Source organism: Pteropus medius, unplaced genomic scaffold, assembly GCF_902729225.1.
Source record: "Pteropus medius unplaced genomic scaffold, Ma_sr-lr_union100, whole genome shotgun sequence".
NCBI lineage: Eukaryota > Metazoa > Chordata > Mammalia > Chiroptera > Pteropodidae > Pteropus > Pteropus medius.
Genome location: NW_024346062.1, coordinates 9853113 through 9871259, shown reverse-complemented (window position 1 = coordinate 9871259; position 18147 = coordinate 9853113). Strand labels below are relative to the sequence as shown.

At 35.2% G+C, this 18147-nt stretch overlaps 1 protein-coding gene across 1 annotated transcript in view; it reads right to left on the bottom strand.

The window, feature by feature from the left end:
• ADGRV1 (adhesion G protein-coupled receptor V1) overlaps positions 1-18147 on the bottom strand; it is a 471657-nt gene that overhangs the window by 303351 nt on the left and 150159 nt on the right. The window contains 11 exon segments of the mRNA XM_039875052.1: positions 762-911; positions 2253-2492; positions 4853-5072; positions 6231-6432; positions 7073-7221; positions 9275-9507; positions 9792-9977; positions 10146-10284; positions 11179-11302; positions 13102-13219; positions 15094-15258. Of these exon segments, the coding sequence (XP_039730986.1) occupies positions 762-911; positions 2253-2492; positions 4853-5072; positions 6231-6432; positions 7073-7221; positions 9275-9507; positions 9792-9977; positions 10146-10284; positions 11179-11302; positions 13102-13219; positions 15094-15258 (1926 nt within the window).

The following is an 18147-nucleotide window of genomic DNA, read 5'->3' as shown; positions in this document are numbered from 1 at the left end:
TTTTGCCTGCTTCTAAAATAATAACAATTTGAAGAGATAAAGAGGAGCAAGTTAATATTAAAAGGCCAGGACCACAATTTCAATAATGAACCACAGACAATATTTAAAGGTAAAAAGTGAATAATCTGACGTTTCACATCAAAATTTGTTTTTGTTTTTTCAACCAAAATAAAATACCTATAAGATTTCAAGAATTAAGTTATTTTCCCAGAATTTTTTGGCCTCTAAACCATAAAGCTTCAATTGAACAAGTACAAGTTACAGGAAGAGAGGTAACTTTATAGAGAAATTTCACAAAATGTTTTTCTAGAAAACAAGTAACTATGACCCATTAGAAAAATATCCTGATTATTTACAAAGGCATGTTCTGTCTTAGAAATCAGTTGCTAAATGGAAAAATTACATTGAGAAATAAAGCCCTAAAGAATCTATTAAGCAATTTACAAAAATCATTGAGAGATTTAAGTAGGAAAACCTTCATGTTATAGCAAACAAGAAAATACAAAATAGTTAAGTCATGCTCTTCATAATTAATTGTGATTAAGATCTTTTTAATCTATTTGTAATAGAATTTAGAGATTGCTAGAGGTGATGCTGACTGGAGTGCTCAAAGGTACTTAAATGAACCTTCTCAGCTTCTCTGAAAACTCATGCCACTTCAGTTTATCAAAGATTTTAACCAGAACAAGGCAGTTTTTCTGTCTCTCTCAACCATGTTTGTTGGGCAAACTGCTGCTCAAAAATCAAATGAAAAATGATACCGTAATCTTTCCAAAAGTGCCCTTAACTCTTTTGACAAAGAAAGTAATGACCAGGGGCCCTTCCAGAGCTAATGGCTCCAAATAAGTCTTCACAGATAAAGATTCTGGAGCAAACTGTATCACTCCGTTGGGATCACCAAACTTCTGTATCTAAAAATAGAAAGAATGCAGAGTGGATGATGGGTATCATTATGAATGAAAATATAGTATCCAACATGTTAATACATAGATAGCTGAAGAAGTGAAAGAAACATAGAAATAATACTTGAATATAATCTACCTAGCTACCTAATTTTTAAAAACCTTTACTATACTGATTGTTATCTAAAACAAGCAGGTTTTAATCTCTAAGAATAATGGGGTAAGTGTCCAAAAAACTACAATTTGCAGAATCTCAAAAGGACAGTACTTTGATGCCTGAATTTATCTTTATTTGCCTTATGCTTGTTTTATTTAACTGGTTAACTTTAGCTAACTTTTTTCTACTGGTTATAATACCATATGGAGAGAAGCCCATAGGCCTTAGGATAGTTAGTTTTATGTGTTAACTTGGCTGGAACATGGTGCCCAATTTCTTGGTAAAACTCTCGTCTCAATGTTGCTGTGAAGGTATTTTGTAGATGTGATTCATATTTACAATCAGTTGACTTTAAGTAGATCATTCTGGTTAATGTGTGTGGGCCTCACCCAATCAGTTAAAGGTCTTAGTAGCAAAATCTGAGGTTTCCAGAAGGCATTCTGCCACAAGACTGAAACTTAGGAATCCTGCTTGTTTCCAGCCTGCTTGCCTGCCCCACAAAATTCAAACTCAGGACCACAACGGTAACTCTTTCCTGGGTTTCCTGCCTTCTCGACTGCTCTACAGACTTTGGACTTGTTGACTCCCACAAGCAATCAAAACTCACCCACCCCACCCTTACTCTTTTTCTCTGGAGAAATCTGACTGATACTGACCCCAGACAAGAGTATTTCCCAAACTTAAAAGAAGATATTCAGTTCTCTGCATTGTTTTCAGTAGCCCTGGTCCATGCACTTTCTGCCCCCGATGGACTGGGTGGTTCATACCAAATATACTAAATTCAGATCTAATTCAACACGTTGTTGTGCTAAGTAAGCAACTGCCATTCTTCCTTCAAACAATCTGACTTGTAACTAGTTAAAACTTTTTATGTATGTTGATGGCAAAGATATCCAGTGTTTAAGATGATATAACAAATACCTCCTCCCTGATAGTGCCAAATATTCCCAAAACACCAAATTTCCTTAAAGAGTGTAAAATAAGTTATTTCTCATTATATAAAGCCTTTAAAAAAAATAATACCCATAATCAGACTATGTAAGAAACTAATATAACAACCATAGGAATTATTGACTTCATTGGTTTAGTAACTTTCAATTCATCATAAGCCTGTAGAGTTTCGATAAATGTAAATTCAGTTTCTCATAACTCCATTAAATTCAAAAATTTGTGGAAAATAAAGTCAAACTTACTGTTAATGTAACATCTTTAGCTCTGGAGTCCAATTTTGCTTCTCCTTTCACAAGTTTAAGGTTAATAATGAAAGTCTCTTCAACTTCAATTTCTTCATGAGGATAGATTTTCAGAATTATAGTTCTCACGCCACTTTCTCCTTCTCCAAAGTAGAAGGACCCACTCACTGGGTCTGCAATGTCTTTGTTCTGTGCTGGTAATGCTTCCTGAGAATTAGGTCCTAATATCTCCCAGTTCACCTACAGGGTGTTTGTTTTTTTAACAGAGATGATCAGTTTTAAACTAAGAAGTACTCTGCAGGATGTGGAGTATTAGAAAAAAAAACATATACATATATGTGAAAATTACTCCAGAATATCTCCAGCAAATTCCTAGGTATCAACTCAAGTTGCAAATATAAACTGCATACCTACAGAATATCAGTTTTCATGAATAAAAATGTCTAACAAGAAAAGAAAATTCTAAATTTCTGGTCATTTTTCATCATCACAGGATAACAAAAATATAAAAGTACATATTTAAACACATACATAATGGAAAAATAGAAATATTTTCTAAATAAATGAGTACAACATTGTCTTCCTATGTGCACAGGTTCTGCAACCAAAACCTATTTGAATAAGACAATAAAACCATGTGAAAAGTCTACTGTGTGTGCAACCTCTTCTAAATATACTTAAATAAATTCCTAATATAAAGTGATCTAAGGAACAAAAAGAACAAACTAAGCAAAAACAGACTCACAAATATAGTGAACAATTTGGTGACGGACAGAGGGGAGGGGGATTGGGGGTCTGGGAAAATGGGGTGAAGTGTTAAAGAAGTACAAATTAGTAGTTGATAGTTGGGCACGGGGATGGGGAGCACGGCAGAGGGAACGCAGGTAGCATTAATACGATGGCTAAGTGGAGGGCCAGGGGAGAAAGGGAGCAACTGAGAGGATCATTTTATGAACTATATAGATGTCTAACCAATGTACTATATACCTGAAACTAATGTAAATAAATAAATTTTTTAAAAAATGAACAGAAATTTTTGTAAATTATTATTAAAAACAAATTTTTATAATGAATGTATTTTTAAAGCTTCTGTAATTTAAAATTGTACACTTTTCATGTCCATGAAGAATGACAGTTGGGCACTTCTCTTTGCTTCTTTTATCTTTCATCAGCATTGGACACAACTGACCACCTCCTTTTTCTTAAAACATTGCATCCTGTCTCTCTTGGCTTATGTAATATTTACATGATACATACCTTACTAGGCTTCCTCTTCCTTTACTTCTCAATCTTCTTGGCTGGCTCTCCTTCTTCAGAACCCTAAATGCTGGGAGCCTGGGGCTCAAGTCTGTTATCCTTCACATGTCTTTCTACTCTGCTTAGGCCACACAGTTTCAAATGCCTCCATATGTGTCCACATCTTCTGAGTCTGTAGCCCTGAACTCTAGAACCAATGCTTGCACATCGCTCTGCCTACCTGGTCCCTTCAATGGGATGTCTAGTAGCTATCTCAAATTAACATGGTCAAAACAGAACTCTTAATCCCACACATCCCCGCACCAAGCTCCTGCATCTCAGTAAACAGCACTGTAATTTAACCAGTTGCTCATACATTATCCTCAATTCCTTTCTTTTCCCCAGCCTCCAAGAGTTCTATGAACTTTTCTTCCAAAACACAGTGTCTATTCACTTCTCACCATCTCCATCTCCACCCTTGTCTGAGCTGCTAGCTTTGCCTGGACAAGAGTGGGCAAGAGCCTCCTAACTAACAGCCCTTTCTGCTTCTAATCTGGCTTCTTGACAGTCTATTTTCGTCACAGTTGTCATAAATGAGCTGCTTAAAATAACCAACCAGTGAAATAGACATTAGTCCCCTGCTTACAATTTTCTAACATCATTCTACCTGCACTTAGCATTAAATCGTTAACCTCTTTAAGACATCCCTGTGATCAAACATCTACTAACCCCATTGATCTATCCTGTGCTGTTATCCCAGCACCTCCAGGCCCCCCACCACATGGATCTCTCTGGACCTCAAGCATGCCAGGCTTGTAGATCTGCACTGGCTATTCCCCCTGCCCAAATGTTCTTGTCCCTAACAATGTGACCACTTATTTCAAATCATCCAGCGTTCCGCTTGAATATCACACTCTTATCATCCAAACTAGAGTAGCCGGCAGGTCATCCGCAACTGTCTCAATTTTGCATTCCTGCAAAGCACTTCGTGTTATCAAATAATTTTATTTTTATTTATTTGTTTATTGTTCTGAAAACCCTACTAGAACAGAGATGAGTTCTGTCTTATTCACCAGTGTGTTCTCAGTGCCCATAACATGAAAAGCATTTAACAAATACTTGTTGAATTAATGCATTTTATCAGAATTCATCATTTAATTTCTCAAGTGTTCCCTGAGGACAGCTGTATGCCTCATATTTTCATGTACCTCACAGGGCTTGGAAGCTATTTTATACCTACTAAGTAATTAAGAAACATTATTGTTTGTAAATAAATAAATGAACACATTTGATGAATAAGAAAATCTAACTCCAAATTCAACTATCAGAAATTATTTTTAAAACTATGAAAATAATAACTCTACCTGAATCTCTCCCAAGAGTCCTCCAGTCCGCTCCAGTACCAAGGATAAAATCAGTGTGGAATTCGGATTAGGAAGAGAAATTTCGCTTTGATTGAGAAATCTTACAACACCAAAAGGAGAGTCATTCTTGGCAATTGTGATTCTGCTCACTAGGTGGCGCCCAAGCACTGCTCCATCAGTAGCTCCAACAAGCAGAATTTCAATGGTCTCCGCAAATTCACTGCATAGCAAGAAGCAATTCTGTTAGTCTAAACATATTAAAATGCTTCTAAAATCCAAATAACTACTCATTTTCCAAATTGGTCATACATATTCAAGGCACAGTAGTCACACACCAAGTGAGAAGAAGAGGGTGCTCAGCTAGAAGCATGAATGATCAACTTCAATATTACATAATCTGGCTGTTATTAGACCCTCTTTGTAACTGCTTAATGCATTAAAATATTACACAATGATTCCACATTCTGATTCGATTTTTCAAATCTAAAGGGAACAAAAATTATTTCCTCTGAAAAAAGTGACATATACAATCACAATGGTCTCCCAATCCTTTTTTCCTTACCCCAGCACCCCTAAAAGTCCTCACTTGTTTCTCAATGAGCACATGTATAATCTAAAATTCTATTATCAGTGAAAAACATAGGTAAAAATTAAAACACAATATTCATGCTCTATGTAATATGCCCATATTACAGTAGTCCCCCTTGTTCAAGGTTATGCTTTACAAGGTTTCAGTTACCCGCGGTCAAACACAGTCCAAAAATATTATACGGATAATTTCAGAAATAAACAATTAATAAGTTTTAAATTGCACGCTGTTCTGAGTAGCGTGATGAAATCTCCCACTGACCTGCTCCATCCACCCAAGACATTAATCATCCCTTTGTCTAGCATATGTATACACTACACACCTGCTAGGCACATAGTAGCTGTCTTGGTTATCAGATCAATTGTCCCAGTATCACGGCGCCTCTGTTTAAGTAACTTTTACAGTAGCTTAACACTAGGTCACAATGCCTATGTCATTTACCTCACTTCGTCTCTTCATGTAGGCATGGTATTGTCTCACATCCTCACAAGAAGGATGAGTAGAGGGCAATAAGATATTTTGAGAGAAAGGCAGATCACATTCACATACTTATATTACAGTATATTGTTACAATTGTTCTATTTTATCATTAGTTATTGTTGATAATCTCTTACTGTGCCTAATTTATAAATTAAACTTTATCATAGGTATGTATGTGTAGGGAAAAGCATAGTATATTATCGAGTTCAGTGCCATCTGCAGTTTCAGGCATCCACTGGAGGTCTTGGAACGTATCCCCCATGGATAAGGGGGAAGTACTCTATTTCTGATATCATTAAATAGTATTACCTTTCATTGTCATCAATGATGGAGACATTTATAAAACTTAAGCTCTGCCCATGCTGAAAAATGACTGAATTGTCATGCAATATATAATCGACACCGCTGGGAGCTGCAGAGGAATTCTGAGAGATGAAATCAGCTGTCACATGACCATATGTTCCATGCAGCCTCAGCACTGGAATCAGGATCATCCCGACATCTTCATCCACTGTAGGAGGAATTTGTAATTAACTGGTATGACAGATGAAGCAGCCAACTTTTATAAAATTCAGTCAAATTAAATGTGGCAATTAAATATAATGGAACAATACAAGCATTCAATTTGTCCATCATTTATTTATCACTTTAAAAAATGATTAGTGAAATTTTTGTGACTTATTTCTTAAAAAAGAGTATAGTTTGTCACAAGTTGAATTATAGTGAACAGTGTAAGTTAGAATTTAAATAACCTATTTAATCATTAGCATAGTCAGTCTTCCTGTATGTGCCCCATACAAATAAATGATCCTTCATTAAAAAGTGGATATTCCTTGATTTTTCTAATCATAAAATAAAAATATTTCAATAATCCTAAGTTGCTTCATTCCTAACCATTCAGCTTTGGCACACATAAGTAAAATTCAATACTTTCCAAAAGTAATTAAAAATATATTTTTAAAATAAATGTATAAATATATAAATGTACATACAAATACATATAAAAGTATATACGTATGTATGTATATACACACACGCACACACATCAGAGAAAAATTTACGTATAGGAATTCAAACTGAAAACGTCATGCTCAGGTACACTGTAATTCAGAAAGCGATGGTAAATTTACAAATAAAGTTACCGAACCTACCTTCGAAGGCAGTATACCTTGGGTCAAATTCAATGATGCCCTCTGCGTTATCGTTTTTCATTATTGTGATTTGGACAGTGGAGATGTTTCCTATTTCAGGAGGCTGATCTACCTGAAGTCCATTTTCTTGGATGGTAAAATCATACCCTCTTCAAAGTCATAAAAAATAAAATAAAATGAGTACATAACTGCCTAGCATGAAGTGAAGGGTCCTCTTAGCTCCTATAACATAGTCCTATGAAGCATTTTACTACTTTTAAAAATCCCCAACACTAAAATATTTTTTCTTTTCCTGAAATGATGTTTGAAACAGAAATCTGTGCTGCTCGCAATTATCATTGCCTGCATGAAACCAAAACTAATATATAAAGTTATTAAATTTAGGCACTGGAAAGATAATAAAACTATAAGTAAATTGGGAAGAAGTTGTAAAATGAACCTCTGGGGCTAGGAATGCACTGCTGATCACATACTACAGTAATGGACCAAAATAAGAATGTACATTAAACTGCAGTGCATTCAGAGATGGAAACCAGCAGGGTTCAACATCAACATTTACAGTGTTAGGCTGAAAGAGTTACTTTACAGAAATAATGAGTGGCATGCCACTAAAGAAATTTCAAACTAAACCTTCAAGATTCAAGAAAATATTTTAATATCTGTGGAAACCAATTATAATCAATTCTTTAATATAAATGATAGTTTACCTATCTGATGACATATTTACGCAAATAACATTTTTTTAAAAAATTGATATTATTCCCATCAAAGAAAAGTTCTCACTTCCATAGTTTTATATCATTTTAATTCCTAAAGCTAAAAGATGACACTAAACCACTGTAGTCTTTCCTTCAATTCCTAAATTCTATTTACCTGGCATGTTTTACTCTACCTAGTTTTGAAAGGTTGAAAGCTGGTTAATATGATTACATGTAAGGCAAAATTAGAAAACTAGGAATTAAAATACTAAACAATAAGGTTAACAGCGGTAGTCTGAGATGCACTGTAGGTAAACTGATCATCATCATTTAATAACAAAGCAGTAAATTTTCCAGCAACTAGGTAAAATAGATTTATAATACCTTCCTTCACAGAACAAAGGAAGTCTAGAAGTTCATCTGGAAGAAAAAACTTATTTCCTCAGAATTAAACTTAAGTATGAGCTGCTTTTTTACAAAGAGGGCAAATGCCACCAGTCCTACTTGGTCAATAACACGGATACCAAATTTCACCTATTTAATTAAAATAGTCAGTGCCAGCTCAAATTTTAACACATTCAGTATAAGTACAAATTCATTCTCATCACCAGAAACACAATCATTTTAGGGGAAATTTAAGATTTGAAGTGTATGCAAGCCCATAATATTTTTTTCCCAGGAGGAATGATATGTACTCTAAGTCATTCCAGGAAATATTATAGTTTAAAAAAGCTTTAAAAGCATGGCATTTACATAACAAATGCAAAAACATTTTCATGCACAAGAAAAATCTCTTTAGAACTTATATAAATGCAAATGTTATTCTAGTTGAAGGTTTTGTAGAAGCTGTCAGTGCAGAGGTTCTCCTGGGCTGCTCAACATGTAGGAACTCGATAAAGGTGCTTCCCACCCTTGTCAATCAAGTCACTTTCACTAAATCAGAGAATGAGAGGGCCTCCATATGGTCAATTCTAGATCTTCAATGAAAACATGGGGCACATTAATGACTGACATCCTCTGATTCAATTTTTTTTACACTTTAAAACAGCTATTAGGCAAGCATTCACCCACAGAGAAGATACTACAGTCTTCAGAGATTCCAAAAAGAAATCTCTCACTCCAGCCCATTCGCAGGTATAATGATGGAGACGGGGGAAGCAAATTCCCCAAAGCCAGCTGACCTCTGACCTAGAGAACAATTACCCTATTTCCTTACCAGATTATTACACACCCATAGCATGTTCAATTCTCAGGGCTGTCCAGAGTGATTTCACACAACAAAAACACAGCTTTCAACTTTCAAGGAAAAAAATTATATTTTAGGATAATGCAGAGTTAATAGTTTTTGTCATAATTTCCTACCTTGTTCAAATGTCACATAAAATTATGAAAAAGTAGAGAAAGAACTATTTTACAGATCAGTATTAATCCCTACACAACCTAGCATTTACTCTTTCTCTCTTTCTGTTTTATTTTCTTTTCCTATTTTTCTTTGCTACTTTACCTTCCAAGGAGTTCCACTTTAGTAATCACTAGAGAGAATTCCTCCGGGCCTTCAGGAAGGCCGTCATCAAGTATTTCAATCTGCACGCTTTTCATCATCTCCTGTGCTTCGAAGAGGAGCTCCCCTGGTGCAGGGATGAAATCCCAGCCCGCCTCTGCTGTCCCACTCACGGTCTCATACCAGAGCCTCACGCGGCCGAAAGATCCGCCTGATCGGACGACTGTGATGTTCGCCTAGGTGAGAAGAGGTGTTTTTTGTTTTTTGTTTTTTTTTTTTGACTTGGATGATTAATCTACTGGACAGTACTTAATTTAGCCTCTAATTCTATTTACCAGGATTATGTTTAAATTATATATAAATTTGTAAAAGTATATAAATTGCATGTTAAAAAATGTTAGAAGCTAATTAATCGGTTTGTGAAAACTTTGGAATATGAACAAGGAAACACATTTTAAAGATCACTCACAATATAAAAAAAAAATATGATACTTCATAGTTAAAGGATTTCACACTCTACCCTTTGTGCTTCTTCTGCCACTTGAAGTTGCTCACGTGAAAAGGCGAATCGGCCATAGGGAAAGTCACTGGACACCACTGTGATATTGGCAGTGCTGCTGGATTCACTCAATATCCCCCCCTCACTGACTCCAGTGAGCTGAAACTTATAGAAATGCTTTTCCTCAGGAATGTCATCATCCAAAGCCTACAGAAGAACAAAGAGAGCCATTAGTAGGCAGAATCTATAATATTTAAAGAAAAAACCTATCACATAAGCAACAACAACAAACCCTGGATATTAACCACCTCCTACGACCCCACCTGATACACGCACCCCCCTAAAGGGCGTAACAGAAACCAGTAATATTAATACCTCTATCACTACGATTGCTGCAGACTGTCCATCTCGCATTGTCAGTTTTCCCGACGTTTCGGCAAATTCCCCTGTGGATGCAGGGGATATTCTCCAGTACACTGTGACCTCCCCCCATATCGCTGGGCCACGAACAAGGCTACAACAATACACACATATATATTCAATATGTTTTTTATTGAAGAAAACTTTCCCCAGATATTTCCCATGTATTTCAACAATAAACAATTTTCATGTATTTCAGAAGCATTATACATTTAAATAACCTTATCTAGCAACTATAAACCAAAAGAAAGTCTTATAATTCCAACATAACACTCAAAGTACTAAACTCATATAAATCTGCTGGAGGATAATACTGGCAAAAGCTGAACACTAAAATTGGAAGGTTTAAAGGAATTTAAAAAAAATATGTAGACTTGCACTTAATACACAAGGTACTAAACACGAATAGCCTAACGAAGCTCTCCAAAGAACAGGAAACACTTCACACATGCAATGCTAATGGAAAAACTAACAAAAAGGTAAAGTTTTAACTCAAATTCAGCTACTTCATTAATACTTGATGTCCCAATCCTCATGAGAAAATCTATAATAAAGTTGCCTATGATCATCCTATAGTTATACAATAGGCCCTAATTTTAGGATACTTAGGATCATAACATGTTTGCTCCAGGTGACTTTCTAAGGAATAACTTTGTAGCTAAGACACACAAGCTGACAGAGATGAAGTAACTCTCTTATTTCAGATGGTTAGTGATAGACGGGTCTGAAACACAGATGTCCTTGGCATGGGTTGTTCAAATCACCCAAGAAACAGACACCTCCTCATGATCTAACTTCAAGATAGGTCAGGGTATGTCTTCAACTTTTACCAAAAATGTGTTCTACTCTTCACAGGCTGTTACAAACATATCAAATAACAATGCTTAAAGAATATGTATGTATTGAGAACGGTGTATTTAAGGCATAAAAACACTAATTATTTACATAAAACTCTACCCTAGGCAAAGAAAAATGATGAAGTCCTTACCTGATGACAGCAGTGCCATTATATTTTGCTGAAGGTTCCCCAATGAAGACATGAGTAGAGGATGGCGCTATCCCAACTTCTTGCGAAGCTCCCTTACCTCCCCGAATGATTATTGATGCGCTACCTAATATGAAGATAATACATGTACAGCTTATGTAGCAAATTCATGTATTCACTTAGTATATATCTGGCAACGTTCTAAGTGCTTTACATATACTAATCTTATGAGTTAATCTTCATGACAATCATACAAGTTAGGTACCAGAATTATCCTCATTTTACTGATAAAGACGTTTAAGCATACTGAGGCATTCAAGACACTGAGACAAATAGTTTGTCCGAGATCACATTTTAGTGAAAGGGGCAGGAGAAGGTAGGTAATAATTCCACTATCACCCCCATGATAAGCACGTACTCTTCTCCCGTTTGCATTAATCCACTTCTACAGTAACCATTTTGCGGCTCACTGTAATTGGCTATCTGGCTGGCTATGTCTATTAGTTATGTGGCAAAAGCAAGAATTCTTTGGGGTACTTTTTATTTTTAATTTTCTGACTTATTTGCTTATAAGCATTTCTAAGAATATATCAAAATTCCTACTAAAATAGAAATAAAAACCATATCAAGTAATTTAAGTCATATTATAATTTGGCAGTAGCTTCAAAATTGTTTCCAAAAGCACACATTAGAATTTTGTGAAACAAAGGACTGGATTATTGTACTCTCACTTTCTATGACAATGGATTAATGAAACCAAGAGTGGTTTGTCATGTGCAAGTATGTCTCAGTTAGAAGTATATTATGAACTTTTTTATATTAATAAATGATTTACCATGATCCACTGGTATATACTTGTTCTTGTATCTACTTATCCTATATGACATTAACCCTCACATGTATTTTGAGATGATGCAGACAACCGAGCTAACTTCTGGCTTACAGAAGAATAATGTGCAATGACATGATTCTCAATGACAGGCTTGTTGGAAAGCACTCCAGATAAAAATGCAAGATTACCTATCCTAGGTATATACAGTGATACTCTACAATTCTGAGAATTTCTTTGACCACAGAATTCTGCTTTTCTGGCCACAGACCCTAGTATAGATAGGATGGAGCTACTGATGGCAAAAAAGTACATGCAGCAGTAAATAAGTTTTCATATTAAAGTTGTTGTGCCATTTTTTTATGGTTACTATTGTTTGTACCACAATGAAATCATTTAGAACCATTAATGCTTTCTCTCCATTTCTAAGAAACAAATTTTCATATGGATCATAGCCAATGAAAATTATGTCTGTTTCTGAAATGTCAAAATATCTAATTACTTTCTGATGAAAATAGGTAAAGATACGCTGGAATAGGCATAATAATATGCTTTTTAAAAATAACATTTTAATACAAAAGTAATATGAGGTCATTGTAAATATGAGTAAAAAATATAGGGATTCAAAAACCACTATCAACATTGCAAGTAAATAATTCCAAACATATTTATGACATGCACATGGCAAAAATGGGATTACATGAACATGTAGTTATTAAGCCTGCTTTATTAACATAAGAATTACCCATGGAATTGTGTTCTGAATTTTTAATGTAATTAAGGCTTTTGCTGCCATAACCTTTTGAATAGTATTTTGTTATATTTAGATCTTTTAGGAAGCCTCCAGATTTTATTTGACAAACATTGCTAAAATAAACACCTTTATTTTTTTAAGTCACACAGCTAAGTTGTATGAAATCTTTATTTGACGTATGGCCTTACTAAGACCAGGCATTGTGATTTTAGTTTTAAAAATTCTTTAGCTGTAATACAGGTGGAAAATGACAGCTTTATATTTTTGTAAAGATTTTAGGAATCATAAAACCATTTTTCTGAGAATCTACTTTTTAATTTAAAAAAATGTGAATTTCTCTTACCTTTTACTGGAGATATTTCTACCTCATCTGTTGATATCAGCTGAATGGTGAAACGCCTGTCCTTCTCCAACAAAGCATCTTGAAGTGTGTGCAGTACAATGGTCTTCTGAGATTCAGTCTACAATGAATAAAAGGAATAATACATTTTCCAGATTGACCAAAGCCAAATTTTGCATGTTTTTATTAGCATGATGATGTTTATGTCCATAAGCATTTTTTAAAGTGTATCCTTTTTGTCTCCAAGAATTTTGAGTTGCTTCTAAAGAGTATTACTATAAAAAATTAGCTCTGACTATAAATCCTGTTCAGGTTCTTAACAGGAAAAAGGGGAGAAAAATAACATAGTCTCTAAATTTACTGAAAATTTTCAATCATTAAAAACCGAATCTCTTAAAGAGAGCTAAATGGTCACAGAATGATGTAAAGATCAAGGTCATAGGTTTAATACTTATGAAGGTTAAGGTTATCTTCCTATTACCCATTCTGACTCTGCCCTCCGCTTATTCCTACTTCCAATTCCTTCCAATTCCACGGGTTTTGATCTCCAGAATGCTCACTATGATTCCTTCCTTTTCTTATCTTACACTTAACTCACTAATTTCCTGGAACATCTATTAAGTTTTCAGTACAGGCTGGAAGAGAAAGATTAGAGGAAAGCAAATATAGAGAGGACAACTAGATTAATACTTCAAAGATATAACCATGACAGATATCATTTTTATCTTTACCCTTTCCTCTGCATGCTGATAAAACAACTCCAATTTGTCCTATGCATCACTGATTAATTTTCTGCAGTTTAAATTCTGTTGTTTATTCCTTTTCGTGTACATCTTAGTTCTGCAACTGCATTTTTCTTTGAGATTTTTAATATTAAAAAAGCATTATTTTAATTGCTTCATCCAAGCAATTTTCTCTTTCATAGTTCCTGATTCTTATTTTACAATATCTGTACTTTTATAAGAATTTTGTAAGAGCTTCTAAGAAAATGTATACTCCTGTCTCAGACCTTATTAAATGTATTCATGGAAAAATCTATAATTCATAAGATGCAATGAATCACTGCCATCCACTTTACTTTCTGCATATTTTGAATTGGAGACTCTGATTGTGTGTCTGAGCTACAAAACATTAGGATGAGACATTGTATGTCAAAGCTGGATGAACCAGAACAGTGAGGCTGTTATGCAGTTGTACATGAAGTGTACCAGGTTGCTGATCAAAAAACTAGATGGAGAAAGTCAATTCCAGACTAACCTACAAACCCATCCTTCCTGCAAATAACTCTGAGAAAGGACGGCCTTATTTACTGGGGGAAAAGATCAGACTATGGACCATTTTGGTCTGAATGTCCTGCTCAAAACCGGAAAACCTTTCTAATTTTCTGGAAAGTAGGTCTAGCACTTAGAATCTGGTAATTGGGAAATTACTGCTCATTATTACTGAGGAAAATCTTTACAGAAATTTTAAAGTACTTTCTAAATTCCTCTCGGGCCAGATGAGAAGTTTTCAGATCATGGCTAGGACATGAAACCTGGGTATTTCTTGAGTCACCATCTATCAGAATCTGAGAAATGAGTGGATGAAATATCTGCAACATCTGGCTTGACATCATTAACGTCATTAGAGTAACCAATACCTCAAGAATGGTGGCAGAATGTCTAAGTGACAAATCGATTGCCAGAGGGCATTGCTGATTAATTCCTTAATCACTTATCAGAAAACTGAAAGAAAAAAAAGAATTTGTTTCTGTGTTGTTTGGTGTTGAAAGCTCTTTTCTCTTGTTTGTGTGTGTGTGTGTGTGTGTGTGTGTGTGTGTGTGTGTGTGTGTGTGTGTGTGATTCTCCCCTTCTCCCCGCCACAGTGCATATAATTTCAAAAGAAGTCCAGACATAGTGAATACTATCATAGGCATTCATAAGTAAGGCTATGGAAAAGAAAATCAAACAAGGACAAATTAGAGAAAAACTCTCAGAGTCCTGATGGTGACGATACCTCATCAAAATGAAGTGTCCCACTCAGAGGACTGAGATCACCTTTAGCCATCTCATCTATAGTCCACTGAAGTTGGACCGCTCCTTTTCCTTCTGGGGACCGGACGACTGTCAATGTCACATATGCATCAGGGTCATCAGATAAAAGGGATTCATCAACCATGACCTGAAAGAAAGAAAATCCAGTAAGGTTAAAAAAGGAGCTGGAAAAACAAACAGAATCTTATTTTCATTTGCAATTTTTGAATTTAGAACTCATCCATGTTATGTGTCAGAAAAAAATGTTTTACCAAACTCCATTTCCTTTTTGTCTGAGACAGTCAGCTACTTGGCATTTCCTAGTTACTCCTGCAATTAGGTAAAGCATGTGACTGAATTCTGGCCAAAAGAATATAGGCAGAAGTGATTTATGCTAACAGTTTGGCCATCAACTTCCCACGCAATCTTCCTCACTCCTTCTTCCTCCATTTGACAGGTGACTAGAAGGGACTCCCAGGACCCAGAGGAGGACAGAGCCACACAATGGAACGAGTCTGTTATAGGTGTCCGTAAGATCCAAACTAGGAACACTAATATAGGATTCTTGCATGAAGAAGAAATAGACTCTGACTATGTTAAGGAAGTGAGATTTGGGGGTTCTTTTTATGACAGTCAGGCATCCCACAGACCTAAACTGCCCTCTAAATTACCTGAAGTTTGCCAACTTTAATAAGTCCAAATTTAAAAGAGAATTTATTACTAACATGACAAAGAGAAAAAAATTCAGTATGTGAAGGTACCTATACTATTTATTTTGTACATTTTGTATTAAGAGTACTGCTTCAACTGAATTACATATATTGACTCTGTGAAGCAAAGTCCATATTGAGCATTTACCATCTACCTGCTACATAAATACAAAATATAACACAATGCTTTCATTTTCAAGACAGACAGACACCAACAAACATATAATTTAATCTTGTTTTGTTTTTTCCATGAGATTCTGAATTCGTGCCAACAGTAGGGATTTGGAGCCAAGTGCTATTTATTGAGTTTCTATTATATGTCAATTCTTATACATTCTTTATCTTATTTAAGCCTCACAGAAATCTGAGGGCCGGATATATATTCACATATTCGGAGAAGAGGAGCCTAGAATCTAGTTGAGATGTTTTGACTCCACACTCAGTGCTATTTATACCACTCCTCAGAGGTCGGAAATATTAAATAAGAAACAAAGTGAGAAAGAAAAAAATCCACTGTAAACAAACTGCATATGTAAGTCCTTTTTGTTTCTATAGCTAATAACAGTTTAGATTTCACAAGTAGCTTTCCATGAGCCTCTGCTATTCCTAGTGCTTTGGTATACTTAGCACATTGCCCTTGTGAGCAGCTTATTAATTTTGACAGATTTATAGTAACAACCTCCTCTCAACGCTGAACCTAATCTGTTTCATCAAATAATGCTAACAGAATGTTCACTGTGTGCACAATATTTTATATTTTAGATATATATTAAAAGATAAACTCCATGTTATCAAGAGCTGTTGGCAGTAAGAAAGATAGGATATAAGGAAAGTAGCCACAGAAAGCTGATAACAACCTACTACTAGTACTAGCTTCATTTTCCCTAACACTGTCCAGTGCCTAAGTCCGAAAGCATAAGTTAAGAGGAAAAACATTATTATAAAGTTTCATCAATATGAGGTTTTATTACTAAACCCTGAACCTTTTATTTAACCTCAGAAGCTAAAAGAGGCATTCTATAAAATTTAAATTACATATGCATATGTATTAAAATATTTCCTTGCGTATATGCACAAAAAGAAAGCTTCGATGGAAATACAAATGTTAATGATGTCTACCTCAGGGCAGTAATATTATAAATACTTTTACTCCCTTCTTTATACATTTTTATATTTCTCAGGCTTTTTACACTGCCTGGGAAACAGTCACAGCTACTCTCTTGTGAATTTACCACTCCTTACACTCACTCTGCTTATTCTTTTTCTAAGGACAAAAAAGTCATTAGGCTCCAGCAGAAGCTTTTTCTATCCCTCTTATGGTTTCTACTTTCTTATGAAGTTAAGATTTAAGTTGTAAAATCATTAGGCAATTATTAGGGTATATTTAAATTCTGGAGCATCTGGGAAGCCCAGCTGTGACAGGCAAGTTGTAGGCCTAGCCTTACATCCATAGAACGGTAAAGGCATTCAATGGACAATTAGAGCAATTTGTTATTATTTAGAATGATCTATGGTGACTTATTGACTACCTATAAGTGAACAAACAAAGGGAATAGTGACATATGGAGCCAAAAAACTGACTGTTTATATCAGAATTATCTAAATATTTTTATGATTATTTCATCTTAGATTTTCCTTTGAAATGTAAAGTCGTAATAATTATGACATCATGTAATAATAATTATGACATAGTTTATAGTACTTTATTTTATATTTGAAATGTAGAGGTAATTTAGCACTGGTCACTAAACCTGGCGGCACAAATGGTTGATTAAGCTTTTTTTCTCTCTCAGTGGTTGAACCAATAACTATTGGGCTCCCTCTTCCAGGTCCTGGAAGCAGACAGCCAATGAGAAGTAAGAGAGAAGAAAGAAAAAATACAGAGAAACACATGAGCTGGGTGACTGTGGTGTTTTGTTCAATATAAGTCAAGACAGCGTACCAGAAGGGAAGGTAATATAAACTTCTGCAGCTAAATCCATCTTGGGATGTAACACCAGGTCTATGATAGAATCTTGCCTTGTGAACAGGAAACTGGTCTGGCAGCCGGGAAGTCAGAGAACAGATGTATGGACAAAAAGTATATCTTAGTCTATTATACCCAATAAATAGGAATCTGTTCCCCTTTGTAACTGCCCAATGTAAGAGTTTTGATCACTATCAAACTGCATAGGTTGGAGGACTGGACCCTAATTCAACAGCAAACTCAAGACTCTTGAGGAAAGAATCACAAGTGAAGCATAATAGTTATTTTTAAAAATAAAAGACACCTTTTTGCTAAAAATGACATAAAAAATTAGCCTAGGGGAGGGCACCACACCACCACC